The 27830-nt window shown below is 55.0% G+C and overlaps 2 protein-coding genes across 8 annotated transcripts; one reads left to right on the top strand and one right to left on the bottom strand.

The window, feature by feature from the left end:
* Window positions 1–15717, bottom strand: LOC130259496 (lysosomal alpha-glucosidase-like). 4 transcript variants are annotated; one of them, XM_056503816.1, is made up of 20 exons: window positions 15376–15717; window positions 8508–9039; window positions 8168–8313; window positions 7065–7230; window positions 6492–6588; window positions 5365–5484; window positions 5023–5141; window positions 4824–4955; window positions 3969–4079; window positions 3096–3209; window positions 2853–2937; window positions 2423–2540; window positions 1967–2100; window positions 1729–1880; window positions 1490–1638; window positions 1266–1407; window positions 994–1092; window positions 722–886; window positions 496–642; window positions 1–297 (listed from the first exon to the last, which is right to left on the bottom strand). In XM_056503816.1, the coding sequence occupies exons 2-20, from the start codon at window positions 9027–9029 to the stop codon at window positions 235–237; spliced, it is 2781 nt and encodes a 926-aa protein (XP_056359791.1). In that variant the 5' UTR covers window positions 9030–9039; window positions 15376–15717; the 3' UTR covers window positions 1–234. The 4 variants fall into 4 exon arrangements, with proteins under 4 accessions (XP_056359791.1, XP_056359792.1, XP_056359790.1 ...); XM_056503817.1 differs by having other exon boundaries at window positions 8508–9036; window positions 15376–15604; XM_056503815.1 differs by lacking the exon at window positions 15376–15717 and adding an exon at window positions 10309–10459 and having other exon boundaries at window positions 8508–9036.
* On the top strand, window positions 13591–27344 carry MAFK (MAF bZIP transcription factor K). Of its 4 annotated transcripts, none has more exons than XM_056503826.1 (3): window positions 13591–13775; window positions 21744–21823; window positions 22586–27344. In XM_056503826.1, exons 2-3 carry the CDS (start codon window positions 21788–21790, stop codon window positions 23018–23020), a joined length of 471 nt encoding a protein of 156 aa, XP_056359801.1. In that variant the 5' UTR covers window positions 13591–13775; window positions 21744–21787; the 3' UTR covers window positions 23021–27344. The 4 variants fall into 4 exon arrangements, with proteins under 4 accessions (XP_056359801.1, XP_056359800.1, XP_056359798.1 ...); XM_056503825.1 differs by lacking the exon at window positions 13591–13775 and adding an exon at window positions 17659–17677; XM_056503823.1 differs by lacking the exon at window positions 13591–13775 and adding an exon at window positions 19584–19737.
* The last annotated feature ends 486 nt before the right edge of the window (window positions 27345–27830 follow it).

Consider the following 27830-nt stretch of genomic DNA (forward strand, 5'->3'; position numbering starts at 1 on the left):
CAAGTTCTCCACTTGCCTTTATTGCAGCAGGAACAGCAGGTACCCACACCCCCCACCCAGGGCCATGCAGGGGGCACCAGCAGCCAAGCCCCCATCCCACACCCCCTGTCCCCAGCTGTGCTGGAGGGGGACGAGCAGCAGCAGCTGACAGTCCCTGATGATTCCCCCATCCTGGCTTCAGGGGCTGAGCACTGAGCATCTCCTGGGTGAGTCCTGGTGAGGGTGGCCCCCTGCTCACAGCCACTGCAGGGAGAAGCCCTGGCTGAGGCTCATGCCAAGGTCACTCACGGTGAGAACCTGTGGGGAGAAAGGAGACATTTTGGGATACAGCTTTGACAGGAGGGAAGAGGAAAATGCTTTCCCCTAAACCCTGGCACAGCAGGAGAGCCACACAGAGTCCTCTTTGGTTACACTGTGACCCTGGAGGAGGAGGGGTGGAGACCCTCAGCATGGGGACCCCCACCCAGCAAAGGGCACTCTGAAATGGGGCCATACCTGGTTGTCCAGGTAGGAAAAGGGCTTCTCCTGGCCATTCAGGAGGACCTTGCTGGGCGGCTTCTGCACTCCAAAGATGCTCAGTGTGCCAACAGAGACCTTGGTGGCCTCATTGCTGGCATGGAGGACGGTGGAGGTGAAGGTGTCCTGCAGGAGGAGACAGCATGAGCTCAAGGTGACCAGGTGCCACGGGACCCCCACTCCTGCCCTCCCCACCACATCCCACCTGTGTGACATTGAACACCACGTAGGAGTAGTTGCCCTTCTCAAAGGTGTCCAGGCTCTCGCCATCGTCCCAGAAAAGGTCACCCCAGGCAGTGGCGTGCGAGGACAAGGCCACAATGAGACGCAGGGGGTTCCCTCGGGTCACCCCTGTGGTGGTTCCTGGTTTCTGGGGTCAAAGACATGGGTTCTGTAGGGCCATGATTACTGGGGATGCGGGTCAAGGAGTGAGGTTCTGGGGGACAGCACCCAGGGAGGTGATGGGTGGGCACTCACCTGGGTGGGCAGGATGGAACCTCCCCGGACATGCAGGTTGAGGTGCTCCAGAGGGGCTGACATCTTCAACATCTCCCCACTGCTGTTCAGCGAGGAGCCCTGGGCAGGCAGTGAGACACATGGGTGAGAGGGCTCAGCACTCGGGCACGGGTCTGAGGGGCAGCCATCCCCAAACCTCCCCCTGTTAGGGCTCATGGGCTCAGCCAGGGCTTCCCACCCACAGCCCCGAGAGGGTCAAGCAGAGATCACCCAAATGCCGTGATGCTCCTCACCGTGTAGAAGTCGTACCACATGCCTTGAGGGATGTAACCTGTGACTGAGTCCACCCCAGGCTCCAGCACTGGTGTCACCAGCAGGCTCTGGCCCCACAGGAACTGCCTGTCCAGCTCCCACGTGGCCACATCCCGAGGGAACCTGCGGGAGGAGACGCCGCTCGATCGGCCGCTCCGCCGCCACTCAGCCCAGCATCTCCCAGTCCTGCTGGGCATGGCCTTACTCAAAGAACAAGGGCCGGGCCACAGTGTCTCCTTGCAGGTGGGCACGGTGGAAAAGTGTGTAGAGGAAGGGCAGGAGGGAATAGCGGGTCAGCAGCACGTCCTTCATGGCTGTCCTGGCGGCAGGGCTGAACGCTGTGGGGTCCTGGGCCTGGGGAGATCAGCAATCAGCAGCTGTCCCACCTCCTGCAAACCCCATCCCACCCCTAGGATGCCTCCCCCTGGGCACAGTGCCCTCGACCTGCTCGTTCTGGGTGTTGTGGTTGCGAGAGAAGGGGTAGAAGGCGCCGAGCTGCATCCAGCGGGTGCACAGCTCCTCCGAGGTGCTGCCGGAGAAGCCGCAGATGTCCGCGCCGACCAGCGGGACGCCGAAGAGGCTGAAGCTCAGCAGCCCTGAGGACAGGCACAGCCAACAGGGCGCAGTTTTGGAGACGCCTCCACACAAGCAGAAAGCTCTAGGAGTGGTCTCTGCCACCCACCTGGGATTGAGTAGTACATGTCCTTCCACTGGCTGCGGTTGTCGCCCAGCCAGTGCCCCGAGTAGCGGCCCTGGCTGGGGAAGGTGGAGCGGGAGATGAGGAACGGGCGCTTCCCCCGGATCCTGGCCAAGGCGCTGGAAAACAACAGGAGAGCTGGGGCAGAGGGTAGGAGCAGCCCACCAGGTGTTTGCCTTATCCCAGCTGAAGGAAAATTCCAGCCCCCTGGCACAGGGGTGGACAGTCAGTCTGAGCAGAATGGCAAAGGCTTCCAGCAGGATCTCCCAGAGCAGTGCCAGCTCCCTTCCTCTCCCGGATTATTCCCACCCCAGAGGCTGTGAGCAGTCAGAGCTTCTCCCTTTTAGATCACACTCAAATCCCCACCCTTTTCCTACTCAGCTCTCAGAAGGGTTTTGTCCCAGCCCATCCCCAGGCTGTCAGGAAGCAGGATGCTCGTACCTTGCTGTGGCTTTGGCTTCCATCAGCCCGTAGAGGTTGTGGAGGTTGTAGTGCACCGAGGCTTTCTGCTCTGCCGAGGCACACACCGTCTTTGCAGAGAGGGAATCACCCAGCACAGCTGCCAGGAGGGAGAGCCCAGTTGGACCCAGTGGTGGTGGGGTGCAGAGGATATGGACTCCCTACACCTTCTGGCTCTGAGTCAGCCCTCCCACAGCCAGCTGTCCCTGCCAACCCAGTGCCAAAAGCTCATGCAGATGGCCCCATCCTGCACCCTGACATGGCCCTAATGAGCATGCATGGCTTAGACATGGATACTGGCACATGAAGGTAGGGATGGAGGCACTCAGAGTGTAAAGCACACTCAGTTGACAGCGATCTCAAAGCTCACAGTACCCACCAGCACAGCCTTGTATCTCATCTCCCTCCTTACCTGGAGTGTATGGGGGGCTGTCAAGCTCTCCTGGGGGACAGCCATCTTCAGACCCATCCATGAAGTTGGACGGCTCATTCATGTCCTAAGCAAAGAAAATTGCCCAGCAATTTCAGATGTGTGTTTTTGGGATTAGTGGAAGACCTGGAAAAGCTGCATTTGAGGGACAGTCCTGCCAGGACACACACAGGGCATGAGCTGAGCTGCTGGCAGGGAGCAACTCATGGGCAAGGAGGGACTTACAATCCAGACACCGTCAAAGGGCACGTGGGCATAGAAGTGCTGCAGGTTCTCCAGCCACCACTGGTGTGTGTCTGGGTTGGAGAAGTCTGGGAAGGCAGTGAAACCAGGCCAGACCTGTGGAGACACCACAAACCCATGGGTTCAGCACGCAGGGGAACAGGGTACCACAGCAAGCCAGGGATTTCAGCTGGGGGTGAAAAAGGCAATGAGACAGAAAAACCCAGCCAATGCTTTGATCCTACACACACAGAGCATCCCTGCTACCTCCATGGTACCAGGACTACCAGGTGCTGAGGAGTCCCCACAGTCCATGGGCACTGGCAGCTGATGGAGCAGCTGCTCTGCCTCCACTTGCACAAGGCCTGATAGCACCTTACCAAGAACATGTCAGAGAAAAGCCAAGCTTTCTCTGTGCTTTGCCTCATTCCAGGAATTTTAGCCAATTCATTTTTCCCTATGTTTTCAGGCTACATCAAAAGCCCCCTCCTTGGAGATGGGGAGAGAGAGCAGTGGGAGAAAACAGCCAGAGGGGTCAAAGTGGAACAGCTGCAGAGCAGGTCTGGAGGCACATTGTCCACCACAAACCACCTCCCCTCACCCCAGAAACAGGAAGGGAGAGAAATCAGATGACCAGCCTTAGGCAGCACTGCTGACTCTGTTAAGCTCATATGACTTCCACAGGCTGCTCTGCTGAGCAGGGGCTGACTCCCAGGGCTGCTGAAGACACCAGGAGGTGACACAAGGAGGACAAGCCAGGCTCAGGCAATTATCCCTGAGAAGTCCCTTGCCCACTTGGCTTTCCCTCTATTGTGATGAAATCCCAGCCCTGGTACTGCACATCCCACTGCAGGGGATTCCTCTGGAGCTGCTCACCTGCCCGATGAGTGGCTGCCCTTTGGTGGTGTTGAGGAACAAGCCGCGTCTCAAGCCTTCATCAAAAGGCCAGTAGGAGCCACGAGGGCTGGTGCTGCTGATGCCAGGGTCCTGGGGATGGAGCAGAGGGTGAGTGCCATTCCAGGCAGGCCATGGCTCCTTCCCCCAGCCAGACCAATGTGATTCACAGAACAGAGCCCAGACAGGGTCAGACAGAGCCCACACACAGCGGCTGTTTCCCTCCAAGGGGAAGAGAAACTTGCTTCAACACTTCCAGGCATGTTTTCTAAAATGCCACTTCTGCAAGTCCCCAGGACCTGTCACAGTGTTTTGGGGAGGGGGGACAAATACAAAAAATTTTGCTCTTATGCAAGAAATGTCAGGTCATGAACAGGCTTAGGCTACTACATAGGAGCTCAATAAGGAGGGAATCTGACTTTCCCCTGCAAGGACCTGCTGGTCCCCACTGCCTCCAGCAAGCAGAACCCGTGCCCCACTCCTTGCAGAGGGAAGAAGGGACATCACAGACAGGTCACAAGATCCCAGCACTTGTGAGGGCACCTGAGCTGAGCACCCACAAGTTAAACTGCCTGACCCACAGCTCCTCCATTCCTTCTCTCACAGCGGTCAGGGCCGTCCTTGTACCTGCGGAAAGAGAAGAGCACAGCACAAGAACCTGGCTGTGTCTCCAAGGCCCCTGCATTAGGGGAATTTCCAGTCACAGTTTACAGCTGCCTGGCCTCCTACAAAAATCCCCAGCACCAGGAATGACCAGCTGGGACCAAGAGCATCCATTATGACCTTGTCTGACATCCCTGCAGCAAGGACAGCAGAGTGGGGGAGGAGGGGAAATACCAAGATCATAACGTAGTGCTGCCCGTGCTTGTGGAGGTCTTCCACCAGAGAGGGGAGGGAGGTGAACTTCTGGGAATCCAAGGTGAAGTCCCGGTAGCCATCCATGTAATCGATGTCATTCCACTGTGCATCCTGCAGGAAAGAGGCTCAGGAATGGGTGAGGGAGACTGGAGCCCCTGCCCCACAGGCCTGGGGTTACCTGGGGGATCTGGTAGTTCCTCATGGCTCTCACAGTCTGCCACGTCTCATTGCTGGATCCGTAGCCCCAGCGGCAGAGGTGGAAGCCAAGAGCCCAGATGGGGGGCATGGCTGGGAAACCTGCAGTGGGACAGTGGGAGCATGGATGGGGCTTCCCAAGATGACAGCAGCATCTCAAAAGGATGGGAAGAGGGAGGATAAAAGGTGATCACTGACCACAACATGCTGGGGATGCTGACCCCAACCCAGCTGAGAAGTTTGGGCATGGTGGTGAAGCTGGGGTGAGACAGGGATTGGGCATGAAGAAGGTGCCTGCAGATAGTGCTGGGGTGTGGGCACTTACCTATCACCTGCTGGTACTGCTGGATGACCATGTTGGGATCAGGCCCCAGGAAGATGTAAAAATCCAGCACCCCTCCAATGGTCCTCCAGGTCAGGCCTGGAGCAGGCTGCAGAGCCACCTCTTTGAGTGGGAAGGTAGGAAGGGAAAGAGAAGAGAAAAAGGTAGGGACAACTGGGGAGCAACCCCCAGACTTTAGCCCCTATGATGGGGCCCAGGCAGCACCACAGGCAATGCTCAGGGGAACAGACAAATCCCTGCCTTGCATTCAGCAGATGCTAAATGGGTGTCTGGAAGCTTAAATCATCATAGCCTAGAGAGATCATGGGTTTATGCTATCTTGAAAATCTGCTTTTTAAGCTCAAATCTGTGCCAGCTTCCACTGCTGGACCAAGACTCAGCACTTAAGTGCAGTGCTTTCCTTCATGTCCTCCCCTGAAACCCCCTCCTAAGTGAATCAAGAGCTACTTGTACAAGCAAGCACATGGGAGCCAGGCCTTTCCTGGGAAGGGCTCTTCACAGAGAGGAACCTTTGCACCTCAGCTCAGGTGGCTGCATCTCACAGCAGCTCCTCCTCGGCAGCATCACAGTGCTGAGCACAGCTGGAGCTGCTGGAGGCTCGGTGTGAGCAGCATCACCCCAGCTGGCTGCAAGAGGCACTGCTGGGGGGCACGGGTGGTCCTGGTGCAGCCCTGACACAGCCTGCAGGGGCTGCTGTTCCCAGCTGGCACACACGGGCAGGTCCCACGGCACAGCTGGCGCAGCACAGGGGACAGATGGCAGCCAGCTGTGCCCCAGCCGTGCCCCAGCCGTGCCCTGTGCAGGGCCTGGGGCGAGGGTATTTCAGTGCAGGGGGAATGGGCACGGGCTGCTCGGAGGGGCTGGCTGTGCTGAGGGCAGCTCGGCAGCGGGTGTGTGGTTAAACTGCTCAGCAGTTGCTAAAGAGCCTCACCATAGCCAGGAAACAGATGGCTGCGCTCAATAACGGAGCCATCAAACCACAGCTTTCCCTTTTATGGCTTCCTCTCACCCCCAGTTCCCAAACTGGCCACTCCAGCAGCTCCCATCTGTCCCAGTCTGCCAGGTCCTCCACCGTGGAAAAGCTGGCCTGGGGTCCCCTGGACACCTACCCATGGCGTTGCTGTTGAGTAGGAAAACACCATGAGCATTTCCACCCTCCTCCATCAGCAGGTAGAAGGGGTGGGCACCATACAGGTTGAATGATTCCTGCAAGGAGAGGTGCCCAGTGAGACAGCAAGGAGAGCCCCATGTCACTGCAGGTGAATAAACAGCCCTGAACTGCATATGCTGCCACCACCTAACCAGGCATCTGTCGCTCCTCTGGAGCATAAGGCAAGGAGTGAGGATAGGTTTGGAGCTTAAGGCCATGGGAAGCTGCTTCCTCCTCCAGCTCAGGGGCTGCTACTGAGCTGGGCTGGGTGAGGGGGAAACCTCCTGCCTCACCACAGCACATTGCACGAGGAGCAGGGTGGAGCGGAAACACCCAGTGCCCTTGGAGTGCCAAGAGCATTTTGCAATTGCTCTGAAATCCTCCCTGGCACATACCTGCTCATCAGCCTCAACCAGCCTCTCCCAGTGCTGCTGCCCACCCCTGCCATGCTTTCCCAGGGTCTGTCCAAAGCACAGGAGAGTGGCACTCGTGCCCTCACCCCTGCACCCCTACGGGGAGAGGGCAGATGTACCGTGGGAGAGACGTCACGGGCCCAGAATGTGAGGGTGTTCCAGTCCAGGCTGTGCAGGAGGCTGTCACGGTGCTCCCCCAGCCCATAGAGGAACTTGGATGGGAGTGATGTGGATATCTGGAGAAACTGGTCAGCAAAGATCAAAGGGGCCACGGTGGTGTTTAGCCTGCCAGGGTGACACCAGCAAAGAGAGAGGGTCAAGAGAGGGTTCTCATTAGGATCCATTTACCCATCAATAACTGATCTCTTCCCCCTCAAAGCATCTCAAGGGGCAGCCTAGCAGCACATCCCACCCTGCATCCAGCCCCAACACCTTGGCCCAGGAGCAAATTCAGGTCTGGCTAGACACAAGCCAGCCTGACCCAGCCCAGCACAGCCTTCCCTTTGACACCAGAAGTTTCCACCCAGGTTATTATTAACCACTGAGGTGATATGGCCATGGGATTTCTCAGCCTGCTGTCACTGATAAGCAGCTCCCAAACACAGGATGGAGCACAGACACCAGCAAATGGGGAGGAGGAAAGGATGGGATCCCAAAACACCCTGACCAGACACTGTCCAGCTGTTGGTGCTCAGCACCAACTTAGTGTGGGCAAAGCTGTGGTGGTGACAGAAGCTGTACAGCAAAGTCACCCACAGTCCTTTTCCACAAAAGCCTGAAGCTGTGGATGACCTGATAGCTTGGACAGCCAGGGAAACCCAAGAGTAGGGAGAGGGCAAAGCCACAACCATTCTTTGGCATTTTTCCTGAGCCACCAGACCATTTATTGGTGATGTGCTGGGATCTACACAATGTTTGACTTCTGTAGGACCCTGGGAGGAATCAGAGCACTGAGAAGTTTTTGGAGAGATGCTGATCCCACACAGCCCTGCCATCGCCAGAGCAAGCACGTGGCCAGTCCCTGGGGCCAGGAAGCCACCTGCTGCCACATCCCCATGTGAGCACCGCTCAAAAGATGCAAGTCAAAGAGTAATAATTGGCTGGAGGTCCCACAGCATGGGTTTTCCTAATGAAAAACCTCTGGGGAGCATGCTGAAGCCTGCCTAGGGTGGGATAAGCTTCTCTGCACCTGCCACAGTGTGAGCATGAGGTGGGTTCTTACAGCACTGCCCCCGTTGCCTTGCGCTGCAGCAGCACCCCAAAGGGGTCCCAGGAGAAGTTCAGACTGTAGATGGGGTTTTCTGCTCTCCTTGTCACCCGGGGGACATCAAGGGGAACCTCATAGCGTGGGTTGGCTGCATCTGTTATCTGCAAAAGGGAGAAAAAGCACTTTAAAGCAGCAAAGCATGAGGGCAAAGGGCTGGAGATGCTCACTGGCCCCACGCAGCCATGCCTGGAGCACAGCAGATTCCAGACTTGGTCCAAGCAAGGGATGGTCACCTATGGGATGGCAGGTGCAAGGGTCAGGAGCACGGTCACAGGGCAGCCAGCAGGAAGCTCACCTTGATGTGCAGCCGTGTGTCTGTCTCAAACTCCACATCCAGCCTCAGCCTCTCGATGTCCCGGGGGTAATAGGCCTTCTCCCTCCGCACCAGCACCCCCACCATGCCCAGCGCTGTCTGGTTGAGGCTCTCCAGGGCGTAGCTGGGGAAGTCAGGGGGATAGAAGCACCAGGGCACCCCCTGCTTGCCCTCTGCCTGCAGGGGACTCTGGATGAAGCAGCAGCCTCGGCTTTCACAGAGCTCCTGTGTCACCACCACGCGCCGCTCCGGGTAGCAGTCGAAGCGCTGGCTCTCAGGCACCAGGAGGCATTTGGGGGGCGGCGTGGGTCCCAGCCAGCCCCCCGACACCTGGCGCAGCACCCAGACAGTGATGGTGCTCAGCAGCACGGCGGCCAGCAGCAGCCCACTGCCCACCCAGCACGGGGCCAGCCTCCCCCGGCCGGCGGGCGGCGGGGCAGCCCCCTCCTCCTCCAGCCGGCATCCTGCTGCATGTGCTGTCCTCAGCTTCTGGTACGACTTCATTGTCCTGCTGCTGCGTGGGAGGGGGAGATGGTGGCAGGTGAGAAGGAGGCAGAGGGGAAGAGCTTGCCCAGACCTCAAGGACAGCTTCCCCCTCTCCTGATGCCTGTGTTTTGGGCACAGCCTGCCCGCCTCGGCAGCGTGCAGCATCACATCTGCATCTTCAGCCAAGATGCACCTGGCAAACTCGGCAAAGGAAGGCTTTGCCAAGGTCAAATGGTCCTGACCCTGCCAAGTGTGGGGAGACACTGACACCCGACTGCCCACCGATCCCAAGGGACAAAGCACCATTTGGTTTTGGGGGGGCAGAGTGGCCCCCCAAGGAGTTTTTCCCAGGTATGAATTAACGGGCTGCAGTGTTTCTGGAAGGTGCAAGCAAAACCGAGCTTGCTCTTCCTGTGGGAACAGAGCTGTGATGCTGAGAGCTGCAGCTCGGAGGTGTGGAGCATTCTCTGCTCCGAGCATTCTTCTGCTCTGAGCATCCTCTCCGAGCATCCTCTGTCATCATTGTCCAAAGCCCTGACTCAGGGGTTTTAGACCCGAGGAGGGCTGGGCAAGGGACGGCTGGGAATATACCATTAGTCCTTGCTTTCCACTGATAAAAGCTGATTCTGACAACTTCTCAGGCAAACACCTCCCGGACTCTAAACGGAGGAGACCCCCATGCTCCTGTTAAGTTTGCAGGGAGCAATCTCAGCATCTTAAAAAAGACACACAACTTTCTTGCCTCCATCTCCTCACTCTCACTCAGACTCCTCTCCCTGCAAACGCCCACAAAACCTCTCCATCCCCCACAAACAGCTTTATTCCCCAGCAGCGCTCCTCCAGCTCAGGCCGGGGCCTGAACGCGAACCTCCCCGAGCGGCAGCGCCTCCGCCTTATGCACCCTCCTCCCACCGCTTCCCAGGGGCGGCTCCGCGATCCCCGGCACCTCCGCACGCACCGGGGCTTTGTGCCCGGGAGGGGACACACCACAGCCGGGGTTTGTGCTCGGGAGGGGACACACCACAGCCGGGGTTTGTGCCCGGGAGGGGACACACCACAGCCGGGGTTTGGTGCCCGGGAGGGGACACACCACAGCCGGGGTTTGTGCCCGGGAGGGGACACATCACAGCCGGGGTTTGTGTCGGGAGGGGACACATCACAGTCGGGGCGGGCGGCTCCGCGATCCCCGGGCACCTCCGCACGCAGCCGGGAGGGGACACACGACAGCCGGGCGGGCACGGCGAGCGAGCGGCGCGCCCCGGGAGCCCCTGCCCGCCTGCGGGCCCCGCTTACATACACGTGTCTCCTCTTGACATTGTGGCTGCGGGCACGGACACGGACACGGACACGGACACGGACACGGACACGGGCAGAGCTCCCGGCGCTGCAGCTCCGCCGTAAACACCCGACGAGCCGCTCCTACCGCGCCTCTCGAGTAGCAGCGCATGCCCACACGCCCCTCCTCCGCGGTGTGTGTGCTTCTTTAATTTTATTTTTGATATTTGTGGCTATGCTTAGTGCTGTCCTAAGTGGAGAGTATGGGAGATCGGCGGGTTTTTTAGGTTTTTTCCCCAACCGATGCGCACATGTCCCCTTGTAGGGTGAGAGCACTTTATCCCTGCTCAGCGGCTTCAGGGAATTGTGATGCTGAGTGTGTTTTGAGAACTCAGACTCACAAAACCCCACACATCCCAGAACATCACCCTCTTCCATCCAAGTTTTCACCAGAGGTCCTGTCTCCCACGCACTCCTCTCCATTTGCTGAACAACTGTGTGTACTGCACAGGCTTTCCCACTTTTCAAGGGACTGAAGAGCTGCTCCTTGTTTACTATTGAAGGCCACCGCAGTCTAAAGTTCAGCAGCGAATGAAAACAGACCTTTGGAGCAGAGGTACTTTCCCCAGGGAATGAAAACAAAAGGTAATCTGTTGTGAACAGGGCAATTCATCCAGAAACAGAATTTCAGGTGACACAGCCGCTCCCCTCTTGCCATATGTGATCTGTCAAACCCCACACTGTTGCAAAAACAGGGGGAAACACCTCGATTCTGGTGAGCCCCATGTGTGGGGCTGTCACCACAGATGGTGAAACCCCCATCCAGGATGCAGCCAGCCCATCCCTCCTGCCCTTGAGGATCATCATCTCATGGATGTCTCAGGGATAAACCCTGGATGATTTAGGATGGCTCTGGCCACTCTTGGTTTTATCACCACTCAGAACACAGGCACAGGTAGCTGTGCTGGGGACATTAGTGGCCTCAAAGGCTCCCACAATCAGCATCCTTCTCCTTCCTTGTCTTGTCTCTCTGAGCCACTAGAACCTTCCTGGATGGAAAGGAGATCTAGAGACAAACCTCAGAGGCATCAGTGGAGACCACAGTGACAGCTGAAATCTGCCCTCTAACCCTTAGCTCATCCTATCCCAGCACCCAGTGCAGGATTTCAGCCAGTGTCTGCAAATCTGGGAGAGGTGAAGGCCAGTGTTGCACTACACTGGGCAGCAGCCTCATGCCACCACATTTAGCCAACCTCATTAGCACAGTTCCAATGATAAATAGGGATTTCTTAACATCAGGGAGGTGCATTCACCTAAACCTTGCTCTGGCTGCTCAGATCCGTGGGGCTGTGCCAGATTTGAGGTCCCTGTATTTTGCAGCTCGTGCTGTTCAAAGAGAGCAGGGAAAAATGGGATCTTACAGTCTCTGTTGGGGCCCTTAGAGCTGCTCTAGTATTTGGCCCCAAGGTGGGAAAGCATAAATTGCACGGGGTTAACACAGACTTTCCAACATTGTTATGGACACAACGAAATCAAAATAAGCCAAATTATGATGGAGGCAGTTTGCTTAATCAACTGCCTGTGTTATTACATTTTTTTATGTATTATCATAATTGCTGGATGCCCTCAGGGTCTGAAATACTGCTCACACTATTGGGGTTGGGGTGCTGTGTTTTGCAGCTCTCACAACTGCACAAGGAAAGTGCAAAAAATGGGTTGAGGATCCAGCCCTGGTCAGGATTTGGCCCTCCTGAAATGCTCAGGGGGTGGCAGGGAAGGCAGTGCTGGGCAAAGGCTGGTCCACAGCCAGTGGAGGAGGCCATTATTGCCATTTTTCCCTGTCTGAAGGGAGCCTGCAAGAAAACCAAAGAGGAACTTTTGACCAGGGCTTGTGGTGACAGAATAAGGGGTAATGGCTTTAAACTGGCAAAGAGCAGGCTTAGATTAGACGTCAGGAAAAAATCTTTTCCATGAAGGTGGTGAGGCAGTGGCACAAGTTGCAGAGAGAAGCTGTGAATACCACATCCGTGGAGGTGTTCAAGGCCAGTTTAGATGGGGTTTGGAACAACCTCGTCTAGTGGAAGGTGTCCCTGCCCATGGCAGGGGGTTTGAAGAGCAATGAGCTTTACGGTCCCTCCCTAACCAAACACATCTGTGTGTGAGTGTGCAAAACCCCCGGCCAGCAGGACTGATCCGCACGGCAGGGAGCTGTGGGAGAGGGGAGAGCCCCGCAGCGGGGCGTGGTGTAGAGGAGACGGGAATGAGGATGGGCGATGAAGGGAGCATGAAAGAGGAATGAGGATCGGCGCTGAGCATGGGGAGGAAGACAGAGACGAAGAAGGGACAAGGATGAGATGAGGATGAAGTGGGGATGAGGATGAGGATGAAGGATGAGGATGAGGTGAGGATGAGGATGAGGATGAAGGGGGGACGAGGATGAGGATGAGGATGGGGACGAGGATAAGGATGAGGATGAGGATGAGAATGAGAATGAGGATAAGGATAAGGATGAGGATGAAGTGGGGATGAGGATGAGGATGAGGATGAGGATGAAGGGGGGATGAGGATGAGGATGAGGATGAAGGGGGGACGAGGATGAGGATGAAGGGGGGACGAGGATAAGGATGAGGATGAGGATGAGAATGAGAATGAGGATAAGGATGAGGATGAGGATGAGAATGAGGATAAGAATGAGAATGAGGATCAGGATGAGGATGAAGTGGGGAAGAGGATGAGGATAAGGGGGGACGAGGATGAGGATGAGGGTGAGGATGAGGATGATAATGAGAATGAGAATGAGGATGAGGATAATAGGGACAAGGATGAGAATGAGGATGAGGATGAGGATGAAGTGGGGAAGAGGATGAGGATGAGAGTGAGGATGATAATGAGAATGATAATGAGAATGAGGATCAGGATAAGGATAAGGATGAGGATGAGGATGAAGGGGGGACGAGGATCAGGATGAGGATGATAATGAGAATGTTAATGAGAATGATAATGAGGATCAGGATGAGGATGAGAATGAGGATGAGGATGAAGGGGGGACGAGGACCAGGATGAGGATGAGGATGAGAATGAGAATGATAATGAGGATGAGGATGAGGATGAAGGAGGGACGCGGATCAGGACTCGGACTCGGATGAAGGGGGGCGGCCGGCTGTCGGCAGCGCCGCCCGCCCCGCGCCCGTGCCCGTGCCCATGAATGAAGCGCGGGCGGTGCCGGCGGTGGCGGGCGGCGCCGGCGGTGACGCGCTGCGGGGCGGGCCGGCGGTGACGCGCGCGGTGACGCGCCATGCCGGAAGCGGCGGGGGCGCTGGTTGGTCGGCGGCGCGGCGGGGGGGAGGCGGCCGCCCCGCGCTTGTTGTTGTCCGCGGGACTCGCTGGCAGGGAGGGAGGAGGGAGCCGCGCAGCGCCCCCGCCGCCGCCCCCGCGCCCCCGCCGCCGCCCCCGCCGCCCCCGCCACGGGGCGCTCCCGCCGGCACGCAGGTGAGGAGCCGCCCGGGCGCGGCGCGCAGGGGGCGGGGGCGGGGGGGTGGGTCGGGAGCCGGGAAAGGGGGGGTGGCCGTGCTGTTGCCGCTCGACGGCGGGGGAAGGGGGCGGCTCGGCCCGGCTCCGGCCCGCGTCCCGCTCGGTCCGGTCGGGTCCGGTTGGGCGCGGGCGGGCGGGGCGGCGGAGGTAAAAGTGCTGAGTCACCACCGCGCCGGGCACGTGGTGCCGCCGCCCCTCGCACCGGGCCGGGCCGGGCCGGGCGCGCACGTGGGGCCGGGCGGGGGGCGGCGGCCCCGCCGAGGGGCAGCGCCGGGGGCTCGGGGAGCCGCGCCCGGCCGCGCCCGGAGCCCCCGCGGGGCGGGGGCGCGACGGCCCCGCCGGCACATCTTCGCTGTCACCTCGCACCGGTGCGGAACCGGCACCGCGCAGCCCCCGTGGGACGGGGCTGGCAGCACCCCCGCACTCTCGGGGGCACATGGGGCTGGGGTCCCCTGGGTGTTTGCCGAGGTGATGCTCTCCCTGTCTCTTGTTGATGTTTTTCTTCCCCCCGAGGATGAGCGCGCTGCCTGCCTCTGCCTTTGAATGGCTCTTAAAATACATGTGAGGAAACCTGTTGTGACGCCGCGCGCTCCGCCGACTAAAAATAGCAGCTTTTGTAGTACGGAGGGAGCCGGGGCGCAGCCGGGGCCGGGCGGCGTGGCCGCGGCGGTGGCCGGGCGTGGTGGCGGCTTCGTGATCCGCTGTGCGCCCCGGTTATCGGGCAGCAGCAGCCGCCGCCGGGAAATGCCAGGGCTGGGGGTCAGGGCTGCGGCGGCTGGGGGGCTTATCTCTGCTGAGCACAGCTGCTGGTTGGGTCGAAAGAGGGAGAGGTGCGTGGTGTGTTCGGGCTGGTTCCGGAGCCTGTGGGGAGGGAGGGAGGGAGGGATGCGTGTGCATGGGGCCGCCCTGCAGACGGGGTGCTCTGCGGCCGCCCAGGGACCGGCAGTGGGAGGAAAGGGGACGGTGACATTCCGGGAGCGGGCACTGCCGCGTGACTGTCTGGTGGGTGCGGGACGGTTTGGGGATTTATTCAGAAGTGAGGAGGTGGGTGGGGGAACCTCTTCAACATCCCCGTGACGGCAGCGGCATAAGGTGGGGAAACATCCAGGCCACCAGCGACGGGAACTGAGATCTCCAAACTCTCTCAGGGTGTCGGGGTCTGTTTCCTTCCTCCTCCTCTTCCTCGGGCTGAGAGCCCGTTCCCCTCCCTCGTGGGTTCCTCCGTGGAGGATTTCTTTTACAGATCCTGCTGAAAGCAGGCCATGAGGTCTCAAATTAGGAACGAGCCCCCTTTGGGCAAAGTTGTTACAGAAAAGGGAAAGGCCTCCATGTTCGCTTTCACCTGGCCGCCCCTTCCTTTGCCAGCGTGCCTAAAAGCTGAACTGGGACTGCGGAAGGTGGAGGGAGCCAGTGAGAGCAAAGTGTTTCCCTGAAAAGCCGCACGCCTTTTTCTTGCACTTTCAGTTTTTGTAAGCCCCGTGGCGGACGCATCCCTGCGCCCCAGCCCAGCGCGCCGTGCCGTGCGTGCCGTCGGGGTTTTAGCAGCGAACGAAGTTACCTGGTGCCTTTTTTCTCACTGCTGAAAGGAGCAGGCGTCCCTCCGCTTTTCCCCCCTGTCCTTCCGTGTGTGTCCGCGGTGCTGCCTGCGGAGAGCCCTTCCTCAAGCCTTGCCCGTGCAGTCACTTCCTCGGGCTGATGGACGCCGCTGCTGCCCAATGGCAGCGCGCAGGGTGCGGGCTCCGGAGTTAACTCTGCTCCCGCCCGGCCGGGCTGCGGGACCCGGGGCTACCGGACCCGGGGCTGCCGGGACCCCGGGCTGCCGGACAGCAGCGAACAGCGGCGGGGCGCTTGCCGCAAGGTTGGGCACACGGTGACTCTCGCCGTCAGGACACCCTGCTCGCTTCTGCGGGCTCTGAGCTTGACAGAGCCCTGTTCAATGTTCCCGGCTGTATTACGCCAGGTTCCTGCCTTGCTTTCACAACTGTTTCTGAACCAGAGGCAGAAATTTGTTGGCTTTTTTTTTTTTTTTTTTTTTTTTTTTTTTTTTAGCCTGCTTGCCTGTCAAGGACAGTGTGCTTTGTCATGTTTTATGTCATTTCTGCGCCGTCGCCCGTCTCAGCAATCTGTTGCGGCGTGGAGTTCAGCACTGCTGTGTGCCTCCTGAAAGGGAAAAATACAGATCAGCTTGATACCCTCTGATTTCCATCAGCATTGGAAGATGATTAATGGCATGGAATGTGCTGCAGGACTTGGTATTGAAAATCTCTAGCTGTGTGAGATGTTTGGGAAGTGAAGAAAGGACAGCTGGGAGCGCTGGCCCCTGCGGCAGTCAGGGTTTGTGGGATAAGCTTGCTCACTGATCATTTTTGTAAACATCCAGCTGTGAAATACTTGAGCGGTGCTAGCACTTTCAATTATCAGGAAGTTTCAGGCTCAGCACCCTGTAGAGATGAACAGGCAGTTTCCACTTCTGTCTCAGCTATTGTTTGAGGCTATCTTCAAACTTGGGCAGAGAGTCTTCCAAGCATGAAGAAAGCACAAGCGATGCAGTGCTGTGTGACCATCAGCAGCACAAGGGCTGGGGGAAGGCAGTAATGAGAGCAATTACCCTGGCACTGCGCTCCTGAGTGGAGGGACAGGCTGCATAGTGGATCCCACTGCTTTGCAATATTGCAGGATGCCAAATAGCAATGCCACTATGTTCCATTATTAGCAGTTAGTGAAGATTTCTGACTTAATAGCTAGCACTTGGGGTCAGGAGCAGCAAAGTTAGGAATCTCAATCCCAGCTCTGCCCCAAGGTCCGGCTGTGCGTCCGAGCAAGTTATTTGTTGCTTGGTGGCTCAGCTTGTCTGGCTGGGGAGCTGCATCTCTGGGCTGGTGATGCTGAGGTGTAATTCCAGTATATCTCTGTCACTGCATTTTACAAGCACGTGATGGAAAAAGTGCTGTAAGCTTGTCAGTAGCAGGGCTGGCTGTCGCATACCTTTCCCCTTCAGCCTCCTCTTCCATGAAGTGTCAGAGGTGACACACAGGCGTACCCGCCTGGTACTCCATACCCCTGCTCCCTAACCACAGGCTCTCTGCAGCTTCTGACTAGGTTGTTTACCAAACCACCAAAGACTGTCTGATCCGTGTCCAGGCTTCCCCAGAGAGTGCCTCAGAGAGCTGTGTCCTGGCAGCTCTCAAATGCGCTCTGAAGGTTCCTGAATCCCCTCTTTGCTGCTGGATGCTGGTTCCGATCCATAAGGGAAATGGAAAGCTGGCCAGCTGGGCGAGGGCTGCGTGGAGCTCCTCTAGAACAGTAAACAGTGACTCACCCCCTCCTTGTGTCTTCTCTCTCTTCATGTCAAATATATTGCCTCGCATATGCTTCTCTACTCTCTGATTCACACCACCAGCCCGTCCCTCCCCGCTCTCATTACAAATGAGTGACAAGCGTCAGTCTGCCTTACAGGATGTGTGAAGGCTGTCAGAGCAGGAGAATGGCTTTTTGAATGATGGGGAGAGTGCTCTGCCTACCATGCTGCAATGTGCTGGAAATCCGTGTCGTGCCTCCGAGCGGCAGAGGCACGGCGAGGAGGATTTGAGCATCTCTAGTTGCCTTCACCTGTCAGCTCAGATGTTTCCCGTGGTAGGCACATCCGTTTGGCCAGCGCTCCGGAGCTGGGAACAACTTGCGGATAAAGGAGAAATTTAAACGTCTGCCTAGGAATTAAATGGCTGCAGTTGGGAATGAGTAGAGTATTCCCTGCGTAGCTGTGGGTTCCGAACTGAGACGTGATGGCAGAGACCCCTGTCGCCGCTTGAACCTTGCGCTGTTTTTCTGCCCCCGGGAAGTCGTCGCTGCTCTGGTGGAAGGTGAGGGTTGCATGTTTTCAGTGTGCTCTATGTGTGTGAGGATGGGAGCTAGCAGGGACACCAGCAGGGCTGTCTGCCAGGCACTCATGTTGTGGCCGGGGTTGTCTTTCAGTGTAGAAAGAGTTTTGAAATTCAAAGTTCATCTGCAGTTGTCGGGTGTCGGCCGTGATTTTATAGTAATTTCTTAGTGTGTAATGCGCTTGGAAAGCCCTGTAGCGTGGAAAGTCTGAAATCTCACTCTGGCATGTTGTCTTCCTTAATTGCAAGCCTTGTGTGGAAAGCTCTGTCCTACCTCTGCCTGAGTCAGGCTTTCTGCTGCCTTTCCCTTTCAAAGTGAAGGAACTGAGATCTCTAGATGCTCTAAGCTGAGACTGTCAGGCTTAGGATGTCAGCTGGAGACTTCCAGGTTTTTGGGAGGATGCTGCAGGAGGCATAGGAGCTGTCAGAGAGGGAGAGGGCGTTGGCAAGGCTGTCAATGGGTAACTTTATTGCAGAATTACAAGGGCTCTTTATGTAACCCACAGTCAAAACACTTGCTGTAAATACGAGCGTGGAGCTGCTCTGGAAAAGCTTTTTCCCCTCACAGTTGGTGTAATACTACTTGCTGCTTTATTGGTGTGGCGTTCGAAGTGTGTCGTACTGCTTACAGAGCAGGGATGTAGCGCGGTCCTCGTTCCAAAAAGCTGAGCTCCTAATTTTAGATGTGATGCAGCAAATGCAATTAAGGAAAGAAGGGCAGGAGTAGGGTAAAGACTAAAAGGGTTCTAATAATCAAATCGCAGGCAGGGTCCCAGAAGACCCCTGTGCAGCATGTTTAGGGAATGCTGCTGAGTATGACTTGTTTGCAGAGTGGTTTGTGATTTCATTGTGGGATTTTGCTTTGTAAGTGTGGGAGATGACATGTGATTTTTAGTGTCTTCTTGCTGGTAGCTGAATAGTCCCAAATAGTCCTGATGGGAAGGATTTGATGGACGAGGAGATGAGGCCCAAGGCCTGGAGGACTGCTGGTGAGGATTGCGAGTGTTGTTGTATCGGTTTCGAGCGGAGCCCGGACCACACCTGCGCCTTCACCTAGTGCAGAGATAAGACTCTCCCTGGCACTCATATCTGAGTGTGAGACTTAAGCCTGAGTGTTTCCACTTGCTCTTATGAATTCTCCCCCTTTGGGTCAGGCTAGCCCACAGTCTCCCACCCTTGTTTTAAGAGGGTCTGGCATCACAATTCCTGATGGTGCCTTGAACCTCCTCATGAACCTGTGTCAGCAGCAGCTCTGGCCCATGGCCCCGGTGCAGTAGGGTGGATCCCAGCCTATCTCTGAGGGATGCTGGCCCATCCAGGGTGCCTTGGGGTGTGAGGGGAGACAGGTGTACAGCAGAAGACGCTGAGCCGAGCGCCCGTGCTGTCCGCTGAGGAATGTGCAGGGTAAGGAGCTTTTGCTTTGGTGACATGGAGCAACAGGTGACCAGAAGGGTTTCATCACTTAGAGCTGGAGCATTGCTCAGGGTGGCAGGTGAGCCCTCACGCTGACCCCCACTGGAGGCAACCTCACCCCTCACCTCTGGTTTTCCATGATACTTTACATTTCTTTCCATCTCCGCGCAGCCAAGTGGCCGCGTTCAGTTTTTCCATCGGCTGGCGCAGAAAACGCTTTGAAGACGGGGCTGGGTGAGGATCAAAAGGCTTTTTGTGCAGTTGGGTGGGTGTGACGGGGCTGTCGCTGGCCTCCCCCTCCTTTTTGCCTTTCCTTTTCCGGCGTTCGCAGCGCGGCGAGCGGCCAGCGCGCCCCTTCCCTTGTAGGGACGGGGGCGGCGAGGGAGGGGGGATGCCGCCGAGGGAAGGAAGAGTTTCTGATGCTGTGGGAATGTGAGCGCTCAAACTCTGTAAACAGCTGGTGACTCACTGCATAACTATGGCACCAACTGCCTGCGGCCCGGCTGCGCCTCTGCAGGGAGGGGGCTGCCGGCCCTTTCCTCCAGCGCTGGCAGCGCCTCTGCGCTCCGCAGCTCCGAGACCTGTTGGAGACAAGGAGCTTTTTCCTTCCCCCAGCTGTCTGCCGGGAGGTAGGGGTGGGCAGCGGATCCTGGTGCGGAGGGGAAGCGATGGACGGTGCAAGGGCAGCGCTGGGGTCGGAAGAGGTGCCTGAGCTCGCAGGAGATGGTGCTCTGAAGAGCGCACAGACAGAGGCTGGGCACGTCCCTGTCTGTCGGAGGCGGCTGGGATTTGCCCCCCTGCCCCGTGCCCTGCCCGCTCCTGCTGTCCTGGCGAGACAAGGGGCTGTGGCTGGAGGTGTGCCCGGGGTGGGGCTCAGTGCTGGAGGAGAGCAGGGAAGGACTCGGTGATGCTCTAGAAAATGCAGCGCACACCAGTTGCTGTAAGTGGTCCATTCATCACGGAGCATCTTGGCTGGTGTGCTGTGCGGCTGTCCTTGTCCCTCCTCCAGACATGGAGAGCTGTGCTGTCTCGGGCTTAAAAATAGAGGAGGCGCCTAAATACACTCCCTAATATCTAGGATAGTATCTTGCAGCTCTGCAATTACAGCATTTTTTTTTTTTTTCCCCTCCTGCTCTTCATCTTGATTTTTATGTAAGTCGTGTGATGATGATGAGGTGCCTTGACTGGTAAAATTCAAGTGACAGCAGCATGGGCTGAGCCAGCACCTTCACCCACCTGGCTCCCACAGGTCCCCACGCCCCACCTTTGCAGTCCCCCAAATCCCGCCACCCCTGTTTGCAGATATGAATGAGTTTGTTTACTCTCCGACGACCTCGTGATGTCTTTGCACAGACATGACCTGAAGTCATTATTGCTTTTGGGCTTCTCTGTTTCCATGGTGACTGTCTCCGGGTTGGCTACTTTCCCAAGGTCACCATGGCAACTATCAGAAGGGAATCATGCTTGGGATGCTTTGGCTGGATTTTTCATGAATGATTAGGATGTGTGACACGATGCAGACGTGGAAATGGGGAGGGTTTGGGCTGGGCTGGAGAAGGTGGGGGCAGAGAGAGGACTCCCGCCAGACAGGCAGCGCTCTGCGGTGTGTGCAGCCCTCGAAGCCGCCCTGTGTCGGGGGCCCCCTCCCCGCTGGGGAGCCGTGGCAGAGGCTGTGATGGTGGCACGGCTGCCAGTGCCTCTCCTGGGGTAGGTACCATGGTGCTGCCGTCACCACGGGGTGAAGGGGTCGGGTGGAGGTGCGGGCAGGTGGATTTCCTGCGCTGCTCAGGGGTGTAGTCGCTGGCTAAGGTGAGACTGAAGGGCAGTGTCGCGGCAGGGGACGGGCTGGCTGTCGGTGGACATGCCTCCACGTCACTGAAAATATCAGCCAGGTCTGCTCTCGCAGTCTGGGGCTGGAGGATTGGGGAGCAACAGTCTTGGTGTGTTGGGAGAGGTGAACTCATTCCTGGCTTTGTTGTCGGGGGCTTTTGTTTCTGTTGTTTGGGTTTGCTGGTAGCGTCTCCTTCGGGGTGGGGACAGCGCGGGAAGCAGGTTACAAACCAGGCAGCTTCTCTCTGGGCTGCCAGCTCAATTTTGAGCTGAGCTAATAATCATCAAAATGAGAATGAAGGGAGTTGTTGTCTTGTGGCTTTTCAGTGCCTTTTATGAGCAGAGGTAACTCTTAATTCAGTCCCTAATAAGCCATTTGGAGCGTCTGGGATGCCTCCAGAGGGAGGTGAGCCGGTGACAGGGCCTTGGAGGCCACGCTCCATTCTCCCCTTGGGTAGGGGTGGCACATGGCAAGGTGGTGTGTGATGCTTAGTGTGACTCTTGTTTACAGATGAATGTGGGTGTCCTTCTTTCCTCCCTGCCCTGTCTTCTCTGCTGGATCTTAGTGTGGTTAACAGCAAAATACGAGGTCTTGGTGTTAAAAGCAATGCACTTGTCAACACAAATTTCTCTTTCTCTTGTCTGACATGGGTAAATGATATCTGAATCCATCCCCGTGCTTCAAGCAACTGTGTGCTTATTTCTTTTAATAATGGTTGATTTGGGGTTTTGGGCCATGTGTTGGGTATCTTCTTCCTGCCCTCGTGTCCGAGATTAACCTGGAAACCTTGTTTTGTTTTTCCAGTTGCAATTTCTGAGCAGTTTTGTCTGGAAGACTGTGCTCAGGTTATGACGACTAATCCCAAACCGAACAAGGCATTAAAGGTAGGGAAGAAGCTGAGTGGGTGGTGCCGGGTGGCTGGGGAGGCTCTTCATTCCATATGTCATGATGAAAGGATGGTGTCTTAAAAGTTCTATGTTCAGTGATATTGAAGGTCTTTTTCGGCTTAAACAATTCTGTGATTCTGAATGGTGATGGCAAATGTGCTTGAGGAAGGGGCAAGGCCTTGGTGGTTTTCTCATGTAACTTCAGTTACTACATGCTATGCCTCAGCAAAACCAAATCAGGCTGTCCTTGAAGCCAGCATGGTTGGTTTTGTTTGCTACTTAAATGAGCAATCTTCAATGAAAAAAACACAAAATGCTGAATTAAGCCCTGCAGAGAAGCAGCAATTCTGCTTTTGAGATGTTGCACTGATGTCCCAGCATAATGCTGGGAAAAGGTGTAACCTTTTAGTGTTCATTATGAATTCCAGGTCCTGGCAAAGGACTTCACAAAAAAAAGCTTCAGCCAACTTTACATTTATCCCCTTGAATATCTTGCTCTGTTGGGTTCACACTGGGTGTGTGAAGCTCGCTGCTTTCTGTGACCTAACAGGGTGACCCAAACCCAGACACCTACAGTGCTCAGATCTCTGCCACGTTTAACCCAGATGTTTTAGTGGAGCTTGTGCTCTCCACAGCACATCAGGGGTGTTTTCCAGGTAGGGATGTCACCTTGCTGAGGGGTGCCCTTTTCTCCTTCCGCTGCCCAGAGCATCCGCTCACGTCGGCTTGCTGCTACCCCTGTGCTGTTGGTATTTGCAGGTAAAGGAGGAGTCAGGAGAGAATGCCCCAGTGCTGAGTGATGATGAACTCGTGTCAATGTCCGTACGGGAGCTGAACCAGCACCTGAGGGGTCTCACCAAAGAGGAGGTCATCCGTCTGAAGCAGCGGAGGCGCACGCTGAAGAACCGGGGCTACGCTGCCAGCTGCCGCATCAAGCGTGTGACTCAGAAAGAGGAGCTCGAGAGGCAGCGGGTTGAGCTGCAGCAAGAGGTGGAGAAGCTGGCCAGAGAAAACAGCAGCATGAAGCTCGAGCTGGATGCCTTGCGCTCCAAGTACGAAGCACTCCAGACCTTTGCTCGTACTGTGGCGCGAGGGCCCATTACCCCGACCAAAGTTGCCACCACCAGTGTCATCACCATCGTCAAATCAGCCGAAATCTCATCCAGTTCTGTGCCCTTTTCAGCAGCCTCCTAGTGCCCTCAGTGGGGGGAACTAGCAGCCTTTCAGAGGGGAGGGGATAAGGCTCTTATGCATTGTTCCGGAGTCCTTGGTCGCGTCAAGAATTGGCATTTTAAGAAGTCTCTTCCAAAAGTGCAAAAAACAGAAGAAAATAAAAAAAAGAGAAAAACAAACCCAAAGGGTCCCTACAAAGGGAACTTAACTGGCTGCTTCTGTCTGGACTCAGCGGCTCCATCAAGCTCTCGTGTCCAGGATTTGAGCTCTGTATGCAGTACCAATTGCAAGATCTGTTTCCTCCTTCCCTCTGCCTCCACAAACCCCTCTCAGCTGTGGGCAGCTTTCCAGCTGGGAGAAGATACCTGAGGAGCCTCCGGAGTCCTCGTGAATGATGCTCAAGAGCCAGGAAACATAATGGACCGTAGAAATCATCATGTGAGATGAATGTATGGGAAAAAGAGTTTCCTTTAGTGGCCTCCTACTCCTTGTAAGAAGGGTCTCCCCTACCTTCCCCACTTCCATCTGATATTATGAGGGCAGGAGTATAGGCTTCTTGGGTTTGATTTCAGCCTGCTAAGAGTGGATGGGAGTGGGAGGATGATGGAGATAAATGCTTGGGTCTGACCACACCCATTAAGAATAACCTTTTGTTTTCAATCCATGCTGTTAAAATATGGAAAAATATATATTTTACATATTTTAATATGCCCCATTACCTGTGTGGCCTGTAAAAAAAACTACATTGCAGCCTCCTTTATTCCAAGCCCAAGTTTCCTGATAGCTCCTTCCCAAAGGTGTGCCTGTGAATTGGATATATTTATGCAGTTTATTTCTTCCAGATGATCCGCAGTCTTGAAGTAGCAGCTTTTTTTTCCTGGGTTACCTGAAGCTGAAGGGAGGGAGGCACAGTAAATGCTGTTTAGAGCAGTGCACTGTGGAGGAGAAGGGGAGATGAGGAGAGAAAATGCTGCATGTATTACTGGTGGAGGCAGAATTGGCTGTGAGAGAAGGTGGGACAGTTCTGCTGGGATCAGCACTACGAAAAGGGGTTTGTGCAGAGGATTTCAGAAGGATGTTTTTAAAGCACTGAAGTGTAACTAGAGGGCAATAGCATTCAGCCAGGAGGAGAGAAGTTTAGTCTCCTCTTTGACAAAAGCATTGGTATGTTAGCAATGAGCATCCTTAGCTGGAGAGCTGTGCTCACCAGTCCTTGGTGATGAGAGAAGGGCTGTGGAGAGGTCAGATGGGAGCTTGGAAGAGTCTTTCCCTCTCCATAGCACATCAGATGCTGAATTTGGGATCCAAAGAGTACAGTGAACAACCCTCAGTGTTCAGACAACCTGTGTGAATGTGACCCTGAAACTTGATGCTTTCTCTTGCAAGTGGGAGAGTTATCCCGAGAGGTGCACAGAGGGCAGGATGGAAAATCAGTGTGTGTGCAGAGGACAGAAGAACTGGGATCGAGAAGTCGTTTGTTTGGCTCTGAGCAGTGGTTTGGGAGAGGGATTTCTGGCTTGGCAGTGGGCAGGATTTAGGAAGCTGAAAGGAGAGATTCTGCTGTCGCGCAGCAGTGATGAAATGATGAATGTTTCCAGGTCACTGTAAAAAAAAAAAAAAATAGCTATGTTGGTGTTTGTGTGTTTTGTTGTTGTTTTTTTTTTTCTTCTTGAAGTAGGAAAGAAAAGGGACTGTGTGTTTTGTAGGGCAAGTCAGAGACTTGTGGAATGGACGATGCCTGTTGTCATGCAGGTGAGAAGAGAATGAGATTGTTGAGGTTTAAGATGAGGAGAAGAGCTTAGAGAATTTGGGCTCCAGAACAGAAAACAAAGATCACGGAGAAACCATAAGTGGTTTGGACTGAAAGAGAATAATCAAGTGCTACCATTGTTGGAAAGAAGACAGTGAACTGGCATCTGACACCCAGTATAATTTGTTGTTTGAGGCTTTGTCTTGCCTTGAATGGCAGTAAGTTGGTAGAAATTTAGTGAAGCCCTACTTGTCATTGGAAGAAGTTGTTAGCTTGCTTTTTCTTTTTTTTTCACCTTGTCATCGGAGTCTCTGGATTTCCCAGGAGGATCCTTTGTGAAATAGGTTAATGAAAAGAGAAACCTCAGACTTGGTTCTCATTCAGTCCCAACATCGACATCCGTGACCTTACTGAGCCAGAAAGGGTGTCAGTGAAATGCTTCCTGAAGGCTCGTTCCCCCTGCCAGATCCACGTGTTTTGGAGGGGAGCAGGGAGTTTCCTTCAAGTGATTTTTCCAACACGTAGAGTTTGGATGGCACTTAGTGTTACCTCATTTCTCCTCCATTCCCTCCCTATCTCCAAACAGGCAGATCGATGTCCTGTGTATAAGTACCAGTTATTGACTCCCACAGCAGAAGCTGAGGAAGAGAAAGATGTTATGGTCATTTCCTGGTCCTCTCATGTTCTCCAGCTCACAGACATTGGACGCTTTCCCAGACCTTACAGGTGCCTCCAAAAACAGGCAAAATGGAGACTCCTGGTACTGTTGGGGCTTTAAATGAAAACTTTAATGAAAAAGGCCAGTTGACTTGAAAATGCCCAAATGCTTCCAGTCTTTAAAACAGCTCCAGAGCTCCGTAACATTCCTGGCTAGATAGGAACACCCTCTGGCTGCCCTTGACACCCCTCCGGGGAAATCAGACCTGCCTCACTGAAGGGGACGGAGGTCGAACTTTGCTCCTGGGGTCTTCTTGCTGTTGGAATGAGTTGAGAAACATATCTTTATGTGGCACTTCCCTTGTGGCCAAGTATTTCTTTTTTTTCCAGTTCTTGGAAGGGTGCCAAAGGCTTGTCCAAGTGATTGCTAGTTTAGTGCTGGTAGGCACTTAAATCTCTGGTCACTCGATAAAGAACAAGAGGCCTGGGTGTTGTTAAAGCTGTTGATACCATAGCCATGGTAGGTAATCCATATTGGATATCCATAAGGACCACGTGGAAATATTTAAAGAGAGAGAAATATATATATAAATATATAATTATATACATTTTATCGTACAGATTTTTCGTAAAAAAGAAAAAAAAATAATTTTTTTTCCAAGTTTGATACTGTAAATCTTTATTAAAAGAAATTGCCAGTCCAGGGCTCCCTGGGTGGTGACCTGGAGGGGAATGAAATGTCCTGGCTAAACTTCCACAGAGGGATCAGAATTGCAAGGTAACGTGGAGGGAGGAATGACCCGAAAGCTGTTGATCGCGTTGGAGACCCAGCTCCTCCACCCTCCTCCTGGAGGGCCCTCCAGCTTGGGGTTGTCACGTTGCATTCCTCTGGGGTTCGGTTTGTTCCTGTTGTGTTTTATTTTATTTTTGTTTTGTTTTGTTTTTTTTCTCTCCGTCCTGCACTTGCCAGCCTGACACCCAGGGCGAGCGCAGCGTGGGACGCGTCCCCGCGGCGTCTCTCTGCTGCAGCACTTTGGATGCTGGGGCTCCCTTCTCTGCCCCTCTTAGTCTGTCCCCCCGACCCTGCTGAGGAGGAGCGGGGGCTCTGATTTTTGGGTGCTGGGATCCTCTCCCCTGGGCCTGGCCTTTCTGTGTGACGTGGTTACCGAGGGCTGGTGGGAGGCAGGAGAAGACGAAAGCGTGGCGCAGGGACCGGGAAGGGAAACACCTCTGTTCTCATAGACGTGTTTGCTGTGCTCTCTGTTGGGACTGGGGAACCTTTCCCTCCAGGGCAGCTCCAGATCCCTTTGAAACAAGGCAGTGTCTCTACTTCTGCCAGGAGGAGACCACAAAGTGCAGAGACCTGGGTGCCACAGCAGCTCTGGGACGAGGCGAGCTGTGCCACGGGATGGCTCAGACCCGGGGAGGAGGAGAAGGTGGCAGTTTTTTCTCTCTCGAATCATTTAAACTTCATTGTCATGATTGTTTTTATTTAAAAAAAAAAAAAAAAGGTAAAAAATGTAAAAAAAAAAGAAAAAAAAAAAAACAAAACAAAACCGAAAAAACTTTTGTAATGTGGATTTGTTTTCCTTCGTCTGTATTTCAGTCTGCTGGGGTGTTTCTGTAGATGGTGGATACTTGCTTTCATTTTTTTAATGATAGAAGTCTTCTGTTTTAAGTTGTTTTTTATCACCAGCTCATTCTATCCTCTGTGGTTACTCAGTAATTTCATTTCAATATTTATTTTTGTGCTGCTTTTTTATTATAAAATAAATTATTGATATACCAAGCAATGTGGGTTCCTGTTTGTAAGGCGAATAGCCCTGTGTATGTGTCCATTACTTCTCTTGACAGCCACAACGTAATTTATTGCTGTAAATTTAGCTGCAGTGACTGGTTTTTTTGTACCTTTCCAATAAAGCATTTTCTGGTTTCAGACTTGCCCTGGTCTATGGTCAGCGTTTTGGAGCCTGAGTTGATCTTCAGAGGAGTGTTTTCCTCGGGTTTTTTTGCTGCCTGTCCCCAGTGCAGCGCCGGGCTGGCTGTGGCTGCGGTGAGCGACTTGTTTTTTGGAGGCTGGGCTAAGGCGAGTGGGATGGCAGCTTGGGCTTTTGCAATCCTCTGACCCAGCCTCCTGGAGCCCATCTCAGCCTTGCTGTGGTGCTTTTCTTGGGACACTTGGAATGTGCTCCAGGGATAGCTCTTGTCCGAGCTGTTTGTCAGGTCCAGCCCGTGCTCAGGCTGTGTGTCTGTTCCTGACCCAGGGGCTCTGTCTTTGTGCACAATCAGTGCGTGCCTGTGTTAGCACAAGCAGGACTGACAGCTCAGCAGGCACCTGCTGCAGTCGTGATGCTGAGCAAAGCCACTTGTGGCTTGGAGACACTGTGACTGTGATCTTGAGGTGCTGGAGAGACTCCTCTCTTC

The sequence above is a fragment of the Oenanthe melanoleuca genome, chromosome 14 (assembly GCF_029582105.1).
Source record: "Oenanthe melanoleuca isolate GR-GAL-2019-014 chromosome 14, OMel1.0, whole genome shotgun sequence".
Taxonomy (NCBI): Eukaryota; Metazoa; Chordata; class Aves; order Passeriformes; family Muscicapidae; genus Oenanthe; species Oenanthe melanoleuca.

Excerpts from the sequence above, each read along its gene's own strand:
- LOC130259496 (XM_056503816.1), bottom strand. The coding sequence starts at position 9,029 with ATGAAGTCGTACCAGAAGCTGAGGACAGCACATGCAGCAGGATGCCGG. Across the intron at positions 4,080-4,823 it reads AGCACTACGTTATGATCTTG|GACCCTGGCATCAGCAGCAC; the intron begins GTATTTCCCCTC and ends CTCCATCCCCAG. Across the intron at positions 2,541-2,852 it reads CAGCCCCCCATACACTCCAG|CTGTGCTGGGTGATTCCCTC; the intron begins GTAAGGAGGGAG and ends CCCTCCTGGCAG.
- MAFK (XM_056503823.1), top strand. The coding sequence starts at position 19,587 with ATGGCACCAACTGCCTGCGGCCCGGCTGCGCCTCTGCAGGGAGGGGGC. Across the intron at positions 19,738-21,743 it reads CCCCAGCTGTCTGCCGGGAG|TTGCAATTTCTGAGCAGTTT; the intron begins GTAGGGGTGGGC and ends TTGTTTTTCCAG. Across the intron at positions 21,824-22,585 it reads AACCGAACAAGGCATTAAAG|GTAAAGGAGGAGTCAGGAGA; the intron begins GTAGGGAAGAAG and ends TGGTATTTGCAG.